The sequence below is a fragment of the Porites lutea genome, chromosome 2, assembly GCF_958299795.1.
Source record: "Porites lutea chromosome 2, jaPorLute2.1, whole genome shotgun sequence".
NCBI lineage: Eukaryota > Metazoa > Cnidaria > Anthozoa > Scleractinia > Poritidae > Porites > Porites lutea.
Genome location: NC_133202.1, coordinates 21981210 through 22002424, shown reverse-complemented (window position 1 = coordinate 22002424; position 21215 = coordinate 21981210). Strand labels below are relative to the sequence as shown.

Here is a 21215-nt window from a genome sequence, read left to right as displayed (position 1 = left end):
CATACAGTTCACACTAGAGGTCACTAGAAAGAACACTGAAATTTCGCTTATTATAAACAAAACTCGCGATAACAATGTGTTTAGTTGCTAACCATTCTCTAAGCTGTCAATGTTTATCCAATCCTAATGAAATTCTCCTCTAAAGCAGGAGTCGGAAAATTGTAAAATATGCATGCATTTAGCATTTTGGGCCATGCTTAGTTGCTTAGCCTTTTATGGGAGGACAAGATTATTCCATCGAGCATTAATTTTTATTGGTAGAAAGCTACTGCTTTTATCAACCCAAAAGACCACATCCTCATCTGGAACAAATGATTTTCTCCTCAAAAGATTTAAGCTGCCATTCTTTGATCATGTTTATTAGATTGGCCTCCTATGAATAATGTCATTCTGTCCAATGTAAAATTGACAGGAAGCTTCTGAAAAAGAATGTTTAGCAAAACAATGGCTCAACCAGCATCACGACAGAGACCATGACAAATGAAGGAATTTCAACCTTCAAACTAGCCGAAGGATGGGTCCTGTTAAACTTTGTGTGTGAGTTAGTGTGAGTGGAGATCAACATGTAATATAAATACACAGCAGTAATACACTGTAACATGCACAGCTGCCAACCAGGAGGATAACACAACCAGCAGGTCAAATGCCAGTGAAAAGCAAAGAAACTGCTTTGTTTACAGGTATGTACTGGGGTTACCCCCCCCCCCCCCCATAGTGGCCTACACGAGAAGGTTCTGCCCGAAAGGGGTACCTTTTTCAGGTTTCAGTTATATGAAATGATAGGAAATTCACCCGGAGAGGGGTACTTTAGGAATTTCTGGGTGGGGATGTGCCGCTGGGACCCTGGAACCCTGGAACCCTCAACCTATACCATAGAACTAGTTCAGCTGAATTTTGCTACCCTATACTAGAGTAAACTCCCCAAATCCCCCCTATTCTAGAGAAGTTGTTTCCCAGAAAGTATACCCTATCCTAGAGTAAACTGCTTGAAAACCATACCCTTCACAGCGGCACATACCTATATAGCCCATATATGGCAGTACCTCCGGGGGGGAATTCACTAGTTCAAGTAGATGAAAGGGAAGGGAAATCTGCCATTTCGGTCCTCAGGACTTAAAATCTGGGTAACAGCTAGATGCTACTTGGGCTGTAAGAAGGACAAGAAAACTTTCTACTTCAGTGACCTGTTCATATCAACAAGACGGTGCATATACAGGAGTTAAAGGGAATGCAGTATTCTTACTAGGTAAATGATAGGGGTACAATTTGTCAATAAAAGGTATATGAAAAAGGTATCTTTTCTAGCAAAAATTTGTGGACCGTGGGTTGGAGCCTCCCAGTATATAACTTATTACTTCATTAAGTGCCCTAGCCTGGACTGCTGAGTGTTGTGGAGCTATTAACCCAGAATTGAGTTGCTACTTTGATCATTTCTTCTCAAAAAGTCTAACAAATAGTGCTTGCTCATTGGTAAAGTTTTAGTGAAAATACACTAGCCTGAGAGCTCCTTCTTCTTCCCTGATATCCAAAGGACAGGGCTCTAGCACCCCATTATTACAGCCATTCAAAAGAAATGTTTTCTTATGATCTTTCTTTTCTTTTTGCACAGATTCCAAGCAGGTTCAGTTTGTGGGAATCTTCATTTACAACCCTTCCTGGTGTATAATTTATACGTGATCTTTGGAGCACCAACAATGCCTTCAGGTGACATTTTTATTAGGGTATGCTTTTGTTAAATATAAGATTATGTTGTTCTGGTTGTTTTACCTCTCCACGTTATTCTACAGAATTACTTATCTGTGCCTATAATGTTTTATTTTCCTTATTCAATTAGTGAAATAATAACTATAATGATGATAATCATGATGATGATGATGATAACAGTTATAATGATAGTAATAATAACTATGTATATTTGGAAAAGAGTTAGGGACAAAGTCATAAAAAAACACTGATTTTCTTTAATCCTTTCATCTTTTTGTCTCAAACCAGATCTGGGGAAAAATATATCAAGCTAAATTCACCAGGAGTGGCACTGAAAAAAAATGATAATAATTAATATCATAATATCATAATTTTTCATGTTTTACAAGATAATGAAATCATTTTTTTTTTCAATCAGAATTTGCTCACTAAGATTTGTTCCTGTGACTTCCCATGCTAAATATAATACTTTTTGTACTGCGCAACATTTCTTGGCATGATTTTATCAGGCGCGGATCCACACCGGTTTCCACCGTTTTACAGAAATCGCGGGCGGGTCACATTTTTCATACTACCGGTAAATATATTTTTAATAATAAAAAACACTTTCCAAGTTGAAATCCTGTCTGAATGACTCGGAAACCCTGGAAAGGGAATTTTAAGAAGTCAAATCCACTGAAACATCCTGAGGGAACCCGCCCCCGGAACCGGCAAGAAGCTTGCGCCTTTGGTGCTCGTTTAGGAAATCGGTCAGTATTTATCCTAGATCCGCGCCTGTTTATAGTCATTATAGTGTAGTCAAAACTTTGCCAGGAGACCCCAGGAAAATGTTTTTTTTTGGTTTTTTATTGCCACAACACCAATCATAGAATAATTGTGATGACAATATTTTTTTATTGATAAATTGACATCCCTCATCCACCCCACCTGTGGACATGATTTTTGGATGATAATGTTAATAAAAAAAAATCACAACCCAACAGAGCCTCATAGAAATAGACTGTGTTCACAATGTACTTTGACGACTATTACAAGCACTCATAATATCACTCATGAAGTTCTTCTAGGATGACAGAACAGATACAAATTTTATAGCACCATTTAGAATGCATTTCTAGAGATCTAAAAGTACTCTGGACAGCCCAAAAAGTGTTTTCAACAGTTGGGTGCCCATAAACTTTGTTTGCAACTGGGACGCAATCAAAAAACTCTAGAGATGGTAGTAGAGCTTAACAAAAAGCAGGTCTGCCAAAAAATTAATTTTTAGGTTGTAAACTTGTTATGATGAGTTTTTATGGTGGGATGACTGACTAACAAATAACCTTTACCAATGTAGCCTGAGTATCAGGCCTTCCTGAGGGGAGAAGAGATTTTAGAGGGGCAGTGGGAGGGGAGAAGAGAAAGAGGAAAGGCCTGACACAAAACCATTCAAACTGACACATCCGAAATCTGAACATGACAATGACTGGGTAACACACAATACCCTCTGATGTCCGATGTTGTGCCACCAGAAATCAAAGGATCTGTGTCACGAAATTTATCAACATTCGAATGGTGAGAACTGCCACCAAACTAAGTGAAACATAAAAATAACAGTACTCAGAACATGAAAAGAAGGTATAGATAGCAGTGCATTATTACTGTGGAATTTGAAAAACTGTTAGGCTAACAATTTTTCAAAGTTCATTTTTGTTGCTTGCACTAGTAAATGATAAACTTTATTATCAATCACGACCATAAAACTTTGTGTGGACTGATCTAGGATGGTTCATTTACCAACTGGAAGTTCAGATTTGATTCTGATCCTCAGGTCAATGACCTCCAACCTTCTTGTAGTTGAGTGTGTCCAGTTTGTATTCTGGTTCTTTATGGAGAACCGATAGCATTGTCTTTTCTAGAGTTAATAAGCGCCCCTCTCAAATGAGCCCCCCGCCCCCATCTCTATTAAGCCTTCCCTCAAATGGGCTTGAAATAGATAGGCACCCTGGGGAGCTTAATAGAGGATTTACCGTAATGCTTAGAGACAAATTTGTTTGAATAGACCTCTTAACTCAGATAAGGCAGCCATATTGAATTTATCACATTTAAGGAGTATTATGGGATACCCAGGGGGGCATGAGCACAATCCAATATACTCTCTTGCTATTTATGCATGCTTTTCGGGCCAATTTTTCTTTAAGAAATAGATTGTAATGGGAAAAAAAGATTGTTCTGCCATGTTGGGATGTAATAATGATCACCTTATTTCCCAAGAAATATACAGTGAAGTTATCTTTTTGCCCAAAAAGCATGCGTAAATACTGAGCGAGTGCCCCCTGGGAATCCCATAATACTCCTTAAATTTAATAAATTCAATATGGCCACTGTATTGGTAAAAAGGTTATCATTAAGATCCCATCATCTGCAGCCCCTTCAGACACCTCATGAAATTTAAGGGTTAAGCATTGTTTCGAAACTGGTTAGGTCCTTTTTTAGGTTGGGGTTGATGCTATATGTACTTAAAATTATTATTTCCTCACCATCCAAAAAAATCCTAAGTGGTCTCGTCATTAGTTTGGTATACTGGGTATTCTGGATTGTGGGTTCAAATCCTAGCTACTGCCCTTCATGTCAAAATTTTTTTCTTTCAAATTGAATAGACTTGCACTTTCATGAACATTTTCAGCTTGAAATATTGTCTAAATGATAAAAGCAGAAAACAGTTCTACCTTGTGTAAATTTCATAAGGGAAGAAAGGGGCTACAGCCAATGGGATCTAATGCTGACCTGGTAAAAAGGTCTATTGAAGCTGTGATTTTGCAATTCACAAGTATGTTTGGCACTTGACAGTTTGTGGTGTTGTGTTTGTACAGCATGACCACAAATGATGTTGATTGGTTAATGCTGAATCATGCTGCAAGGGGTTGGAGGGCTTTAGTAAAATTATCTATCATGCTTCTCTCCCTTTGCTGTCTTTCCTTTTGAATTCCCTTTTCTCCTTACCCCCACCCAGAAACGCTTGATAATCAGATGCCTAGTAATCCACCCACCGCTTACTGTTCACTGGATTGAACAAATCCAGTTAGGACTTTGGCTCCTGTCTCTCTCTGAATTTCCATTTAACAACCATATTTCTATGTAACCATCTGACAAATCTTATCATTTTTTTCTGAAGTATGACAGACACAAACTCTGAGATAAAACACACAGCTGAACCATAGAAAACAGTCACCTCTCTCTACAAGAGCCTTTTATGTCCCAGCAGACAATCCACTTGTTTTAACTCTCCACAGAGGTAACAGGAACTAAATTGAACCCCAACTGCATACTGGATATATCCAAACGGTGCGTTGCAATTCAAGGCAATTCTTGGCTTTTCCGCAAAACCTCTTCACAACTGTCAGTTGAAAGCAAGCATCATAGAAACTTATGCAATCACTGTTCCAACTTGATTTGTTTTGTCAACATTTTAGTTCTCAACTTTTGGTTTCTTTATCATCAACATACTTTAATTGCAGTGCATATAAACATAGTGTAATAAGAAATAAAACCCTGATGGCAAAAAATTAATGTCACATTACCCCTACCTTCCCACCTGTCCTATTCATGCCACCTTATCATCCATCCTCAAGGTGAGCTTCTCAGAGAGATTCAACTGTACTTTTGTGATCACCATTATGATACTGAAATCTTGCAGTTTTATGGTATAGATGTGCCTTCTCAGATTATCAATAGTAGTTATTAGACAGCAAGTGAACAATCTCGTTTAGCAAGGAGAAGCAACACCTACAACACTTTCACCCCATATCAACAAAAATAAAAGACTATAAGAATTGGAAAGCTTTGAAACAGTAATTTACTTTTTTGAACAATAGTATAACAAATCATTGAGGAACTGGTATATACTAGTACAAATTATAATCTCCAGGTAATATAGACAACTATTCAATAGCAGTTTAGTAACAGACACATAAAAAGAGTAGCAATAAAAACCAACAAAGACACATTTAATCTTGGTTGTGGAAGCAAACAAATCATGCTACTTAAACAACCAAGTATAAACATGCAACCAGACTCCATTTCACACAAGTATTGGACTAGTAATTCTGTTAATTTACATCACAGATCACCCAATTTACTGTACATGTATTCTAGTTAAGCTGGCAAATAGCATCATGACGACACTCATGTTGGTTTTTTGCCACTACATTTGCATGTTTACTATCAATAGTAATGTAAACAAGACTGAAATTCTGCATCTGGTGTACAGAGAAATACAACCAATCAGGTACAAAACTCAAATAATTTATAATACAAATCTATATAAAAGTATATTTTTTCTCTGATAGCAAAATAAATTATACATCCACAATAGAAAATAATATTGGATTTTGCATCCAACTAGAGTAAATTGCATTCAGGCCTTTGTTTGACCTGAATAATATGTACTAGATAAATCATATATCTATAATAATGAAACATTTTACTTTATATTCATTTCATATAGTTTTACGGCACCTTGCAATGTGCTGATGGCCCATAATATTACAGTTTATTGATAAAATAATATTAAATCTCAGTTTTCAAACAGGTAATTACAAGAAAATATATTATGTATTTTATAGCCAATTTATGACTGTTGGCATTTGTAATCAGATGCTTTATACATCAACTCTTCAATATGTGTTTTCTCTATTATGGTACATTCTTAATTGAAATATGAACAAATTATTACCATGATGTTAATTGTTCTTCTTTCAAAACAATGATAAGCAGAATTTAGTTTTACATATATTTTGATTACATTTTTATATATTTCTTAAGCCATTATTATGTAAATTTATTGGGTTAGGGTAAAAGAAACAAATGTATTACGTAGTAATATTATTTCTCTCTTAAATTGATCTAGCATATTCTTATAAATTCCAAGCAATGCACTCCCCACTAGGATTAAAAGATAAAAATGCAGAAGAATCAGTAACGATCTATAATAGCTCTTCTTCTACATTTTAAGAGTCAACTGGGTTGTCAACGCAAATTCACTAAGACTTTTAGTACAGTTCATTTAAGTGAAAGTGACTGACTCTCAGGTGCCAAGATAATTGGTTCTAGGAAGAATGTAGTTTACCCTTAAGTAAAAAACAAAATGACCAGTTTATTGTACCTTTTTTAATTTTTAGCTTTCTGTGTCTCAATGACACATAGAAAACTGTCCAAAAAGTATTTTTCCGTGCACTTGAGCAAGTTTACTCCAGAAAGGTCCTGCCTGAGTCTCAGGCTAAGAAGACTGCAAAATTGGGGATTGTTGCCCAATCGCACTTCAAGATCCATTACTATTGTTTCCTCACACAATTATAGTTAAACAATATGTTTATTCATATTTCAAGAGGTTGGTCTTTTCTTCAACCACAACCAAATATGGTGGCCTCTTCCTGAAAAACATACCAAGATGCAAAGAAACCTTTTGGAACCTGAGATGCCAAAACCAGAAACACCCTGGAAGTTACACAGACACTTAAATTGCATACAACCTAAAAGAACACATTACTTAAACAATTTCTTCAACAAAACATTGTTTTGAACAAAATGAGGCGGTTTATTTAGAAAATAAAAAAAACTGAAAACGGGATTTTCTATGCATGCTTATCCCACTGGGTGGCCAGTGTTGTTGCACTTAACCAGCCCAGTCAAAATGTTTTCCAGTAGTAGGCAGGACAACCAGAGAAGCAGGTGGCAAGGACCTAAATTTGTCTTGTTTTTGTTTAACATTTTTAAACCTAAGTATTGTAGGCAGCAAATCTTCCACCGAAAGCAGCAAAATTGCTGGCTGCTCTCTCATTTTAACAGGGCTGTCTAACTGCAAATAAATACATCATACTGGCAGCATGTTTTACCTTTTAACAGCTGTTATAGTTTGTGAATTGGAAGAAATATTTCTAGAACTCCAAACTTGTTTACTTGTATCTAAAGTCATGTGTTCCTTAGTTTCTGTCATAGTTAATTAATCTATGTCACAGCTCCTTCGTTTTCAAGAGGCTACTGAGAAAAACTAAAACAAAAGGTTTGCCAAAATGGTGGCAAATTTGAACGTTTTCTTAAAATGTTTAAAAAATCACATTGTTCAAAACAAATATTTTTTGGAGAGGTCCTTGTAGTAATGTGTACTTTCAATTGAAAAAATAAAAATTTTTAGGCTATGGGCACTTTAAAATCATGTTATACCTATCACACTATCCAAGCGGCAGACATTTAATAGAAATTTGCATCAATTTTTAGATACATAGTCCTTTTCCTTTTTTCCTAATTGAAATAATTTTTGGCATTAGATTACCCAGTGGGGATTGACAGAAAGTATAAACAAAAAGTATAAACACCTTTGGGTACATGCAAGATAATAATATTATCTTGCATGTACCCAAAAGGTACTCAATGTGATAACAGCCAATTTAAATAATCAGCAAACTTTTTTCGTATTAAAAATTAGAGGGAACAACTGTTGATATCAAACATTTCAAATATATCTCTACATTATTAGAAAAACTGATTCACCAGAAGAGTTCTATCTACCTGCTAATCTGTATCGTAACTGCAGTATACTTTGTTCTTCCTTGATGATGAAGAAAGTGAATGCTTCCTACCAGGAGAGCTAGATGGAAAGTTAAAGCCATGAGAAGGATCATGTACTCTGCGATGTTGATCTAGAAAATTATCCCTCCTTGTACTAACACATGACCTTTGCTTTGAAGCTGGCACTAGCAAGCCTCTGAATTTCTCATCATAAGTGACTTCACAAGGCTTGCACTCACCATGACTGCAGTGTTCTGTGTTATTGACAGTATTCTGACTTTCAATGAGTCTCTGTTCAACTGGTTCACTTTTGCCCTCACAAGAGACACTTTGAAGTAGTTCCCCATCATCCTCATTGATTACAGAATGTTCGTTTATTTTCTCAACCAACTGACGTGTCAATTTAACACTGGACTCTCTCCTGGCTGAATTTTTACTGACAACTTGCTTGACCTCCTGAGCCGGACCTTCTGAAAGAGCCGATATAAGGCCTGCATCTTGAGGGACTGTCAAGTTTTTTGACCGTTTAATTGAAACTAAAGATCGTCCGGATCTGGAGGATTTAGTAGACTTTTGAGAACATGTGGATCTTCCACTGGGTATCCTGGAATGACTCCTCAAATTTTTGCTAACAGACCTCTGAAGGTTTTTCAAACTAGATGGTGCAATAATCCAGGGGTGCTTTAATGCATCCTCTGCTGTCATACGCTTTGCAGGGTCCAGTACTAACAGGCTATCAATGAAGTCCTTTGCAAGATCAGACACATCCCTCCATGCCTACAAACAAGAAAGTTATACCATAAGAAACATACCAAATACTGCACTGAGTATGTAATTTGCTCTTCTCAGGCATTTATATATAGCACATTCAAAAGACTAGGTGGTCGAGAAACCAACAAACAAATCACAATTATTTTCAGAAAAACATCATTTAAACTAAATTCGACTTAGAGGTGACATGAAGGCTTTGTAATGATGGCACGTTGTATCGGTTGGAGTCATGGACTCAAGGAGCCCAGTATAGGATATAGTTGTCCACTAAAGGAGTTGCCAGCCTTTTTTACAACTTTGGGACATAAAAAATTAACAGCATGGATTGCAAAAACAAAGGAAAAGAAGCAAGAAATGATAACCTTAAAGCTGAACCGTGAGTTGATAAGATGATACTCTGTCAAACAAAATGAACTTTGCAGATGTGCTCAGGGGCCAATATACCAACCACATGGCCTAGTTGTGGTTTAAAAGAAACCAAACTAAGAAGTAACATGAATTAATCAACACTGTGATGCTAACTTGCACATGATGTTTACGTAACTGCTTTTCGAAATTTTAAAATAGGCCATTTCCGAGTTCCCCTGGGCCTTTGTATCAAAACGAGGTTAAGTGCTCAGCCTTTGATATGAAATGATTTTTCATTCTCTTGCAAATAAAACTCACTTTCACAGGAAAGGTTGTGCACTTGGACTCATTTTGAAAGTGAGGGTTTTTGGAACTCGGAAGTGGCTCATTAACCCGACTAGATTTTGTCCAGTATCTTTATGATATTAGTAATTTGCAACATGTAAATATGAATTAAATTCACGATTGAATTATAGTTGTTTTCTTTTTCTCCTTATTTTTTCTTCACGTGTCATACATTGTATAGCATTTTTAAGTTTGGTACACTGTAAATAAACTGTTAAAAAAAAAAGAAAGAAAGGGAGAACATCATGCATTATACTCTTAGTAGCGTAGTACATACAACAAACATAGGGATCACCCTGTGCGTCAAATGGTCTCTTACAAGAGGTTAAAAACAATGGAAATTTTTATCTCCCCAGATGTGGTTGCAGCTATTTATGAGAGGCGATCATTTACAAGAGGGTCCAACTATAATATTTGAGTGGGAAAATTTTGGTGCATTAGATGAATGGTTGATTATGGCAGTTATGGGATGTGGCCACACAAGAAGATTTGACTCTATGTTGTATAACAGGTAAGACTACATACGTATTTCAATGGAAAAGGTAAATACATTGTGTTAATGACAGAAGATACTCTTTTAAATATTCCTACAATAGATAACCCTCTCTTAATACTGTAAATCAAGGAAAATATTCAGCCCAAGGTCTAGGCCTTTCACTATGGTCCAACTGCTTTAAGAAGGACAAGGCAGAAATAACTGAAGAGGGCCGTGAAAAAGGGTGACTAAACTTCGTTAAGTGACTTAGTGTTATTTACTTCTATTGACTCATAAAAATGTTTACCTTTGTGATTAAAGAAAAAATATTATTACTTGAATTAGGATTAAAATTGTAAATATATTAAATTAATCATCTGATATTAGCAAGAAAATTTTAATTGTATTTAATTTTCTTCAGGAAATCTTGGTCTAACTCATTTTATCCTAGATGTGTCCAGGTGCAACAACAACCACAAACTAATACAGTGCAAGCATTGAACTATTTATGATGAAAAAATAGTCCAATTTCAAATAAAAATTACAGCTGAAGACAAACATAACGGCACATTTGTATAGGGTTAACCTCAAGAGCCTGATTACATGAGCCGGGCTGGCTCGCTTTGCGGAGATCCTGGCACCTTCGTTAAATGCAACAAAAACCAGCTTTGCGATTATATGACAACCAAGCCAGCCCAGTTAGCTGGGATCCCTGTATTGTGATGCTAGGATCCCGCGTGGAAATTTTCCAGGTAATCACGCTTGTGGGGCAGCCCAGCGAATGAACCAAGCAAGAAACATGACAGCAGGTAACACACTGCTCATGCACATTGCTTTCGAGCTCGTGATCAGGCCCTTACTGTGATTTGTATTGTCGCGCAGTTTGCACATGAAAACTTTGGAATTTGCAGCTTTGTGGCTTGTGTATGAGGGACTATGACTTAATCTAATTAACCTTAGAGATTTAAAAATAGAACGCAGTTTGCAGGTGAAGATGTTCGACTCTGCCCCTATTCCAGTTCGACTGTGACAGAATACAACTTGTTTACGAGGTCATTTTGCTCAATAAGACTTTAAGAAATCACCTCCTTACCAAAAATTTGCAATGAAATTATGCATCATTCAATTAATTATCTCATGCACGAGATCATGGAATTACGCGCGTCGTCTTCTTTGGCGCTCGACAACTGAGAGCAAAAATATTGTCAAAATCTTGGCAATAAGCCAAACCATTCACACTGTGTGCAGCGAGGACAATTATTTTCTGAAGGGAAAATTTAAATTATTTAATACTTTGTTTCACTTAGTGTACCTTGTTTTTCCAAAAAGTTTGTTTTCTATTGCAATTTGTTTGCCGTGGGTTATCTGTGAGTCGTATGTGAAGACGGTAAATACTGTGTTGTGACATAGCGTGCATGGCAGACACTCGCATTGCTTGGCTTGTTTACTTGGATTGTTTACGTTCGCACATATTGCATACCTATTGCAACTTTGAATCAAAACAAGCAAACTCTATTAATCTATTTGGGCGATGCCCAAATAATAATCAACGTTTACTCAGACTGAAGCAGTAACCTTATTGTTTGCTCTAAAGGTTGTAGACGTGAAATCACCTTAGCAACCAAAGGCAGAGAGGATTGTGACCCTTTTTGCTGCCATTTGTTATGTACCCCATTTGCCCTTTCAAGGTGAAGGGGACAGCATTCACCTTGATCAAAATGAACTAACTGCAACTTTATGTTAATCTCCATTTCTTGTTAACATGACGCTTGATCTCCAACGTACTCATTAGAAAAAATGGGGGAATTGTATATAGGACAAGGGAAGATTTTTTATGTGCCATAACATGAAGGAAACAGTGTTCTTAGACATGTAACACTGAACTACAATACATGACACTTGTCACAGAATTGTTTATTGTATAAGGATTAGAGTGTAATTTGTCAAAACAAAAAATGTCACTAAAAATAGCTTTTGGTTTTCAGCCAAAATTTCAAAACTAACATTCAGCCCCGTTTTGAGGAAATTTAATCTTTGTTTGGTACATGAAAGGCTTTTAACTCCTATCAAAGTGTTGGGCACGAATTTATAGAAACTAAAGCCTGATCGTTTCATGGTCATTCAGCCGCTTGTGAAGAAATGGTCCACTGCCACTATAAGGTATTTGACAGCAAATCACAACAAATGATTACGAATAACTGTTAAGAAAACAATGCCGCGGTATATGCGTTGGGATAAACGTCAACAAAAACACCTTTTGATCACTAGAAATTTCTGAGGAATGCTGTCCCGACTATGAGCCCACCCAAATAAGATAAACCCGCCGCTTCAAGATCATACAGTGCGCAGAGCGTAGACGTCCAAGAATAACATTTACGACTAGCGGCGATGGCTTATCTATCAAAGCCCAGCACAAAGGGGTGATACCCCAAAAATAATGACAGGAAATTTCGTACTGTTTTACTATACACAACATCCGACCATGACAATCATTAGTCAAGGGTTTCAAACTCAAACTACGTCAGTGATCATGTGTATTGTTATAACTGATTGTTAAAATGAATTGATTCTTTCCCCTCCGATGTTGCCAAAGAAACTAGTTGTTATAAAATGATTCGTCCCTTGGAGAAAGGACAAGACCGAACATTCCAGACCGTAATGAGTCAAACAATGAAGTTCGCACCTTGAACACAGACAATAGTTTTCTATTTTTTCCTCCTTGAATCACCATAGATTTGATATACAAATTTGCAAACGAAGAGCTTAGTAGATAATTTGCCTTCTTCAATAAAACCATTATGTGATGAAAGTGATCTCATTCGAGGAAGGTTAAGTAGGTCGATCTTCCGCAATTATTTTAGCTATGTAACGAAAGAGAAAACGTTCCTGTACAGGCGCCCTAGATAATACCGATTTTCTTAGGTCGAGAAACAGTCGCACACCATGAAAGTTTCTTGGAACAAGCAGTGCTTACAATATAACGCAAAAAATTCATTTAAGTTTTTCTCTTAATAAACAAAATATATGCGAATACTTGCACTCGGAATGTAACTGATAGGCATCTTCATTTTGCCGTCGACATTTCCAAACATGCGTTAACTGATACCGTCGAGTCTCGACTGAGCAAATTCTCACGATATTCCTCTTGCTGAGTTTTCGTATTCCACAAAAAATAAAGTAGTAAAGAGTATAATCAATTAATATGATTACATCCGAGCTGGCTAGTCCCGCAAAGTGAATCGTCGAAGTTTCGTTAACAGACAAATATAAACATATAACTTTGGGTAAGTTGGTCTAAGTTAACTCACCTCGCCGCTATAGCTATATCTCGCATCCAAAATAGCCTTGTACAATCTCCTTCGGTTTTCATCCGCAAATGGCATTTGTCCGCTAAGAAGTACGTGTGTGATAACACCAATTGACCACATGTCCACCGCGTTTGTGTACGGTTGTCTCAAGAGAATCTCGGGGGCGATATATTCCGGCGTTCCACAAGTTGTATCCATTGTCTCGTTCTTTGCATTCTGCCGGGTTTTCGATAACCCAAAATCTGTTATCAAAATTCTAGAGTCGGGACCTGGGTGATAGTACAATAAGTTCTCCGGTTTGAGGTCTCGGTGAGTTATGCCGAGCGAGTGAAGATAGCGGACTCCTTCAAGCACCATGCACAGCACCTCAGTGGCATCTTTCTCCGTAAAGGAACCTCTCGAGACTATTCGTTCAAACAGTTCGCCTCCGGTCGCTAGCTCCATTACTAAATAAACCCTTTCTGCACACTGAAAGACTTCAAACAACTTGACGATATACTTATGGTTTACTTTACGCAAGACAGCCACTTCGGATTCCAGCGTGTCTTTTCCCCCTTCTATTTTGATCATCTTTAGCGCATAGGGTTCTTTTGTAACTTTATGTTCCACTCGAACAACCCGACTAAAAGATCCCCTGCCAATGAGGGCCTTGATGTCATAATTTTCGGTCACGATAGGATCAAATCTGAATCTCCCTTGAATAACACGACCTTTCTTGGGTTTCTTCTCCGCGTTTTTACCTACTTCATTGTTCACTCTTGGAGGAGGGCAAAATTCACGTGACGGAACATCGTATAATTTACTCGTCTTTGTGTGCTCCTCGTCCTCCGGTAACTTTTTGGTATTGTTGCAACCCATTGTAACTCCAGAATTCCTCGAAAACAATCACTGCTCCTCTGTTTAAGGATCATAAACATTGCGGGACGACATCTGGGAGAGTGTTCACTCACGAATACTACACATGAATGAAACCTTACCCTGCACTTGTCCGAAGTTCTGTCTGACTACTGAACTTGTCGGGTCGGTTACATGTGCGTGACGTCAACCGTGCCCAATCAAATTCACCGAACAATGTCAGTTCGACCAATCACATTTTTGTTAAAGAATTTCATCGATTTCTTTTTGTACATTGTTCGAAAATTTTTTGAGAAGGTTGTTGACAGAATGCTGTAAGATGGACGTTCACGGCGAATAGGAGAGCTGTACGAAAACAAAGATCTTGTGAAGACCTCACACAGTGATCAAAGCTTGCTATGGTAAAATAAAGTTTGCGTAATGAACCCAAAGTCACAAACTCCGGTAGCGTTTGCTCCTAGATCTTCAGGATTTGTTGTTTGATCTGGTTACGTATGTCAGAATTTGATAAAGTCCTGGCCCTATGTTTGGCATCTTTAAAAGAATTACTTGGCTGACACTCTTTGCCTTTGATTTGCCGACGCGCTCTTTACGAGGTCGTCTGCTGGCCAACCGCATATGTTTTGTTTTGCCATGTTTGTTTTGACGGTCTGTTTCACGTGATGGGGGCAAAATGCACTATTTCCTGATTACTATACATGTCGCTGTACTCTGTTACACGGCCGGATGCGAGGAGTTTTGATAGTGGAAATCCTTGGCGGGAAAATTTCACAGCTACTCAAAGACTGTAGCCGACCAAACTCACTGGAAATATGTTAAGGGTTAACATGTTTCACTGTGACTTCTAGGTTAGGTATCAAGGCCCATACCCCGCGCCCCGCCCTCAGGCGAAGATATCCCGGTGCTTGAATTGTCCTTCTGATCTGCAAATATCAATTGTTCATTGCCAAATAACAACTTTGTCAGTCGTGGTCCTCATCCGATTTTTACCGAAAAAGCCCTCTGGCACTTAGTTCAGGAAAAGTGATATGTTCACATAAGACAACTCACACTTACTTTCATTCAAAATCACTTGACCAAAAAGGTAATATACTTGATAAAAGCCCTTTTGGAACCAAGGTAAATTAAAGTGAATTGTATCACGAAGATGTTTTTTTTTTTAATTGCTGATTTATAGTAGAGGGAGTTTATTACATTGCTGCACGACATTGGCATTTTTTTGCAATTTATTTAAATCAAATATTTCCGGTTTATTTCCTTTGGCGTTTTAAAAACATTTAGCCAGTACTCATCTGAAACTTACGGTACGAAAATCATTCAACAGCAATTACGCTCCCAGTAGAACGGTAGATGCCTATTAAAGGATTTTTTATAGCGTTTAAACCCGTCGTTTCTAAAGCAACAAGACTATTCACCTATGAAACAAGTCGCCAAAACTAAGCTTGGTGGCCCGGCGGAGGGCTACTCAATAAAGATTTATACGGGGAATTTCAACCTTAAGGAAAAGGTACCCCTTTCATATACCTGCCTTTGAAAAAATGGTACCTTTTAACATACCTACTTAATGAAAAAAAATCGCTAAAACAGGAAGTCTTTAATAAATGAAAATGATAAAGCCATAAGGGGCATCTTTTGAAAACATCATTTTCATTTGAGGCTGTTTTAAACACTCAAATCATAGATTTTCGTATCCTTTCGTGTACTCGTGAATTCCTTTCCTGTTGCCCAGAACCTTAGGGCGGAGCCTCCCCATATAAGGCCATTATAGACTGGAGTTTCCCCCGGTCAGGTAACTGTAGATTTCTTTTTTTTTAACTGATATGTGTACGTAACCCCTCGTGTGGGAAAAGACGACTCGCGTAGTAAACAAACCTGTTGCTTTTATTTAAGTGGCCCCGGCCGTCAATGTGCGGACGAATCCGACGTCAGTTAAATTTTACTATAATTTGCATGATTTTAACTAAACACTGTGAGATCAGGAGTTGAGCATGTGTTTTAATTGTTAAAGACAAGCCCCTACAGATAAAATCCGGAGAAAATGCTATGCTATTACCCTTACGTAACAGACAGATGAATTACACAAACTCATTTAGAATGAATCTAGAGGAACTATCTCATGGTGTATGAACTGGTGGCAATCAGCTCAAATAGTTGGAGATTTTCGGCATGTACCCGACTTCATAGGCACGTTTTTTTTGACCGAGTATGGAACAGTTCATCAAGAGAGATCTCACTTGTCATTTCCTCTGGGCATACGTCCAGAGAATCCCAACCACAGTTTAGGATTAACACTAGAAAAAAAAACTTAAGGTGTCTGGAAAAGTCAAACATCTTTGTGCCCTAATTGATCACGCGCGTGTCTGAGTAGAATGCTTTCAAACTGATCGCGGCGTAATCTCATTCAGCTGAAGTATTTGTCGTGTTTGTGGAGCAGACGTTTATAACGAAAAACAAACAGAGCCACATGAAACTACTTCACCGTATGTATGGCTTTCATGGGAAGGTTCCAAAGATATATTAACAACACAAGTGATTCTTATCTTCTGGCCTATTTTTAGTTATGTGGGTTTTTTTATCCGATCACGCATGAGGTAAGGGGAGGCTAAGACCACACTGAAGCCGAATTTAAAAAAAAAAAACATTTACGACACTGATTTTATCGCGTGGATGTTATTTACTCTACAACGTAACGAAAGCACGAAAACAAAAAGTAAGAGGGCAAGACCCAATCTCTCATGGAATGAGATATTCATTCTTAAGCGCCCAATTGTTTCTGATGTTAATTATTATTATTCCATATTACGAGCTTTTAACAATATTTATTTACATAAGGTATTTGAAGGTTTGGTTTTCATATTATAGAAGAGAAAGATTTTCTTCCTCTTCTAGACGTGTTTGAATGTGCACCAATGTATAGGGCGGGGCTCTTCTTGCCACTACATGCGGCGTCGGTGAATTGGGCTAGGAAGATCGCCCACCCTATATTGTAACGAGGCCCTGTACACGGAATGGGAAAATTTGCCTTAAAATCTTCTTTATTTAGGTGTCAATGTATTTAGCACTCCCGGGCCCCTCCCCTGGATCCGCCGCTGCAAATTGAGGATACTGTTTTACTGGACGGCCTTTCTTTTACTTGGACGTCCTAGCCAAGTGAAGGTCTAGCCACCCGAAGGGCAAAAGCGTGAACCAAAAAATATAACAATTATCTTGAAAAAAACTTTGTAGGGGTACAGTATAATAGGCAGTTACCACACCAAAGTAAAGTACTGATGCCTTCACTTGAACACAGGGTCAAAACCAAGATCATTCTCTCTTGGTCAAAACTGAATACAGAACATAAAGAAAAGTGTCCGAATCAAACGGTGAATTTCAAGTGGAATGCCGCCACTTGCAATCCAGTTCATTAGTTTTGTTCAGTGATAAGGGTATGCAAGATCATCAAAAAAGGACAATCAGCAAAATTGGCGGAGAACTGATTCACACGACGTTTTTTATGATGTCACGCTTCCGACAGAGTTAATAGTACGGCTCAAAACTATAACAACTATAAGTAATCCATGTTTTTTTTTCTATTCTTATTAATCCATCATTTTTTTTCTTGTTTGTGATGTGAAACGGGACGAGGGTCATTATTGTGCGGAGCTACGTACGTGCTCGGTCTTGGACTGCAACACTTAAAAAGGCATAGGTCAGTCAATTGTCAGCCTTCTTTGATGGTGAGTCGTGTTCATATGAGCCTTGCCACTTTGGACGTCTTAACATTCAAAATAGCCCAAAACCTCAATTTTCTTCGAGAGAAAGAATAATACATACCAAAACAAAATAGGAAAGAATCGCGTTTTTCTGAGCTGTTTTTACTTATCTGAAAATCAACAGCGCTCCATTGTAAGAAATGCAAACAAAAGACAGGTTAGTGAGAGGTGAAAAATAGTATATAATTAGTGCAACCAGGAGACCGTGATGCACCTTAGCAAACTAGGTACTCATACAAGAATACTGGTCTGAATATACTTTTATCCACGCTCAATTTTCAGTGTTGTTGGCAAAAGCAGGGCTAAAGTAGAATGTTAACCTAATTTGTTGTCCTGTTCGCCTTCGAGCCAAGCCAGCTAACGGAATGCAGGCAAAAACTTACATGTAATCATGTTCCGATAATCCTTGCGAAAAACTGTAAAAAGAGAACATTTATTTAGAACAGAATTTAAAAGCTACAGTAAGCCGTTTACTCCTCAGTGAACTGACAGTTTAAGATGGCTAACAATCTTCACATGTCACTGATTTCTTGGCTGAACCCTCCACAGCGTTCCTAGCGGGTCAAGACCCCTTTTTTGCGACAATGGTACGAAGGTCTGTGATGTGCAAGACACTCAGTAATTTAGGATAAGCAGCTTTTCTATTTACAACAAACAAAGCTGCGTTATTGATCCTTTTCTTAAAAGACATCTATCACGGGAGTCATTGTTCTTCAACTATATACCTTTCGTTTATGTAGTTGAAATTTTTCCCTCCCTGTTACGTGTAGAAGTGCTGTATGCCCTACGCCGATCTCTCCGGATCGGTCTAATCAGTGAATATCAAATCCGGGCTAGTTTCTGGAGCACTGCCATTGCTGTTTATCCCGCCGGTGGTCTGAGCCCGTAGATGAGTAAATTGTTTATTTGGAGAAACAAAGAACTTATTTTATTGACAGCTTAAAAATCAAATAATCCATTGGCAAGGACAAAAATTAAATTGCCATTGGCAAGGACACTCTTGGCTTCCTTCGGCAACGTTTTGGCAGACACCTCATTTTCCAAGTGCACCTTCACCTATCCTCCCCGTGCCTGGCGGCACATAGAGCTTTCACGGAGATTCTCCATCTTTTTCAGTTGGCTGCTAGAACTCACACCTCCCCTCCACGTTCCTCCTCCATGTAGTTTTGGGTCTTCCACTTCGTCTCTTTTCCTTTGGCGCCTAGGTCATTGCTACATTGCAATTACTGTCTCGTTCTTGTCTCAGGATATCATGAGCCAATTATTTTCCATCGTCTTGACCAAATTTCATCATTCAGAAGCTTCATTCTGGCTCTTTCTAGCTTCCACAGCTGGCGGTCAGTTTTTTGTGTGTGCAGGGTGGTGTTTTCGTTTGTGGTTCAAAGTGAGAGCTTCAGCCGCGCGAAAGGTGAACCGAGGTCAAACGAGAAGGGGGGCAAGAGAAGGCTTTTCTCGATTGACCTCGCGCGCGAGTGTCTCGAACACACAAAAAATTTACCAAAACTCCACCAGCCACGCAAGCTAGGCTCTCTCCACTAACCCCTCAATTCTCAGCGTTTCCTAGTTCAAGTAAAGGGAGAGTTTGAGGAAGGAACGAGAGCCCCTGCCTTCCGCTAGCCCCACTTTTATTTATACACATTCTCGGAAATGTGTCGGTTCAGAGCGGCTTCCGAAAAGGGACTAACCAGATCTTTCGTATTAAATCATCGTGTTTGTTTGTTTCAGTCGGGTTTAACCTCCGTTCTACCGGATCGTTTAGTGCGGCTGCGAGATTGAAACTCATGTTCACTCCTTATTTGGCCTAAACGAGTATCTGCTTCCAACAACGTAGTACAATTTCACTATTTAACGTCTTACAGCGTGTCTTTTTAGTACTGGACGTCTTGAACAGGGTGGGAACGTTTTTTCATCTAATTCTATGATGTCAGTTTTCATGATCTATGTGAAATAAAAAACCAGGCAAACAAAACAAGTGGAACACACGATCTATGTTCTTTAGCAGGAAACTGTTAATGAGTAACACGAAAAAAAGGCCTCTTAAACAAACAGGGTGGCGAAATAAACATATCAAAACAAGGGTCACGGTTTTAAAATTCTCAGCAACACCCTCAGCCCAATTTTCTTTTAACTGTTCCCCGGGAGCGTTTTCAGTGCAGTGAGCTTTTAAACACTCAAGCTCACTAATGAGATCGAGAAGCGGCAACACGTCAAAGTTGTGTGTGCAACAGCCTTAAACGCAGTGAAAATAAACTGTACAGTCAATATGGGGCGTGTAACACCAATAACTGATTGATTCATTTTGGTTTCTCTTTGCTCGAATGTAAATGCTAAGAAGCCGGTAGACTGCAAAACAGTCGGGTTTTTTTTTCTCTCCCCAGTTTCAGCCTCGCTCCAGACCTTTGGTCGTACTGTTTGCACGTAAATACGGACTGTTTTGCCGTCTAAAAGGCCGGCGTATGGTCTATTTCAAAACCGTGACCCTTGTTTGATTGCGTTTGGTCGCGTGTCGTCTAAGATATCCTTCCTGCGGACATTCAATCCACCCACGCTTTTCGATTATTCCCTTATAGCCATCACGTCTTCATGTATAACGACTTGTACACATACACATAAGTGGGGTGGCCGAGTCAAAGCTACCCCCGTCCCGTCCTGTCAAAAACAGGAAAGAGAGTACATAAACAAAGATTCGTGCTTAACATGCTAATACTGTCCACAATGCAACAGCTTGCGTCATCTTCATCAACAAGGCGACGTTTATGCCTCACGTGTTGAAAATTTGCCCAAAAAGACTCCCTTTTCTATTTTCTTCCTCTCGTATTAAAGGTGGGAGCATCTTCGTCAGGTTGAAGCCACGTTACCGGAGAAACTGAAAAGTTTGATACGCAGAACCAGACGCGTGAGATGTTCCACTTAAAACCAAAAACAATCTTCCAAATTTTTCAAACTTTTATGGCGAGAATCAGACATGAAGACTGCGCTGTACAACTCAAGACCTTGACGAAGACGAAATATATTTTACTCCCAAAAATGGGCAATTTGCCATCTGCACATCTCCGATCATTACATAATACACCTTGTTTCACCCCCATCCACCCTTCTCATTCGTTACTT

At 38.4% G+C, this 21215-nt stretch overlaps 1 protein-coding gene across 1 annotated transcript; it reads right to left on the bottom strand.

The window, feature by feature from the left end:
• Positions 1-5516: 5516 nt before the first annotated feature.
• Positions 5517-15159, bottom strand: LOC140928019 (serine/threonine-protein kinase H1-like). Its single transcript, XM_073377733.1, has 2 exons — positions 13498-15159; positions 5517-9027 (listed from the first exon to the last, which is right to left on the bottom strand). The coding sequence occupies exons 1-2, from the start codon at positions 14353-14355 to the stop codon at positions 8254-8256; spliced, it is 1632 nt and encodes a 543-aa protein (XP_073233834.1). The 5' UTR covers positions 14356-15159; the 3' UTR covers positions 5517-8253.
• Positions 15160-21215: the final 6056 nt, after the last annotated feature.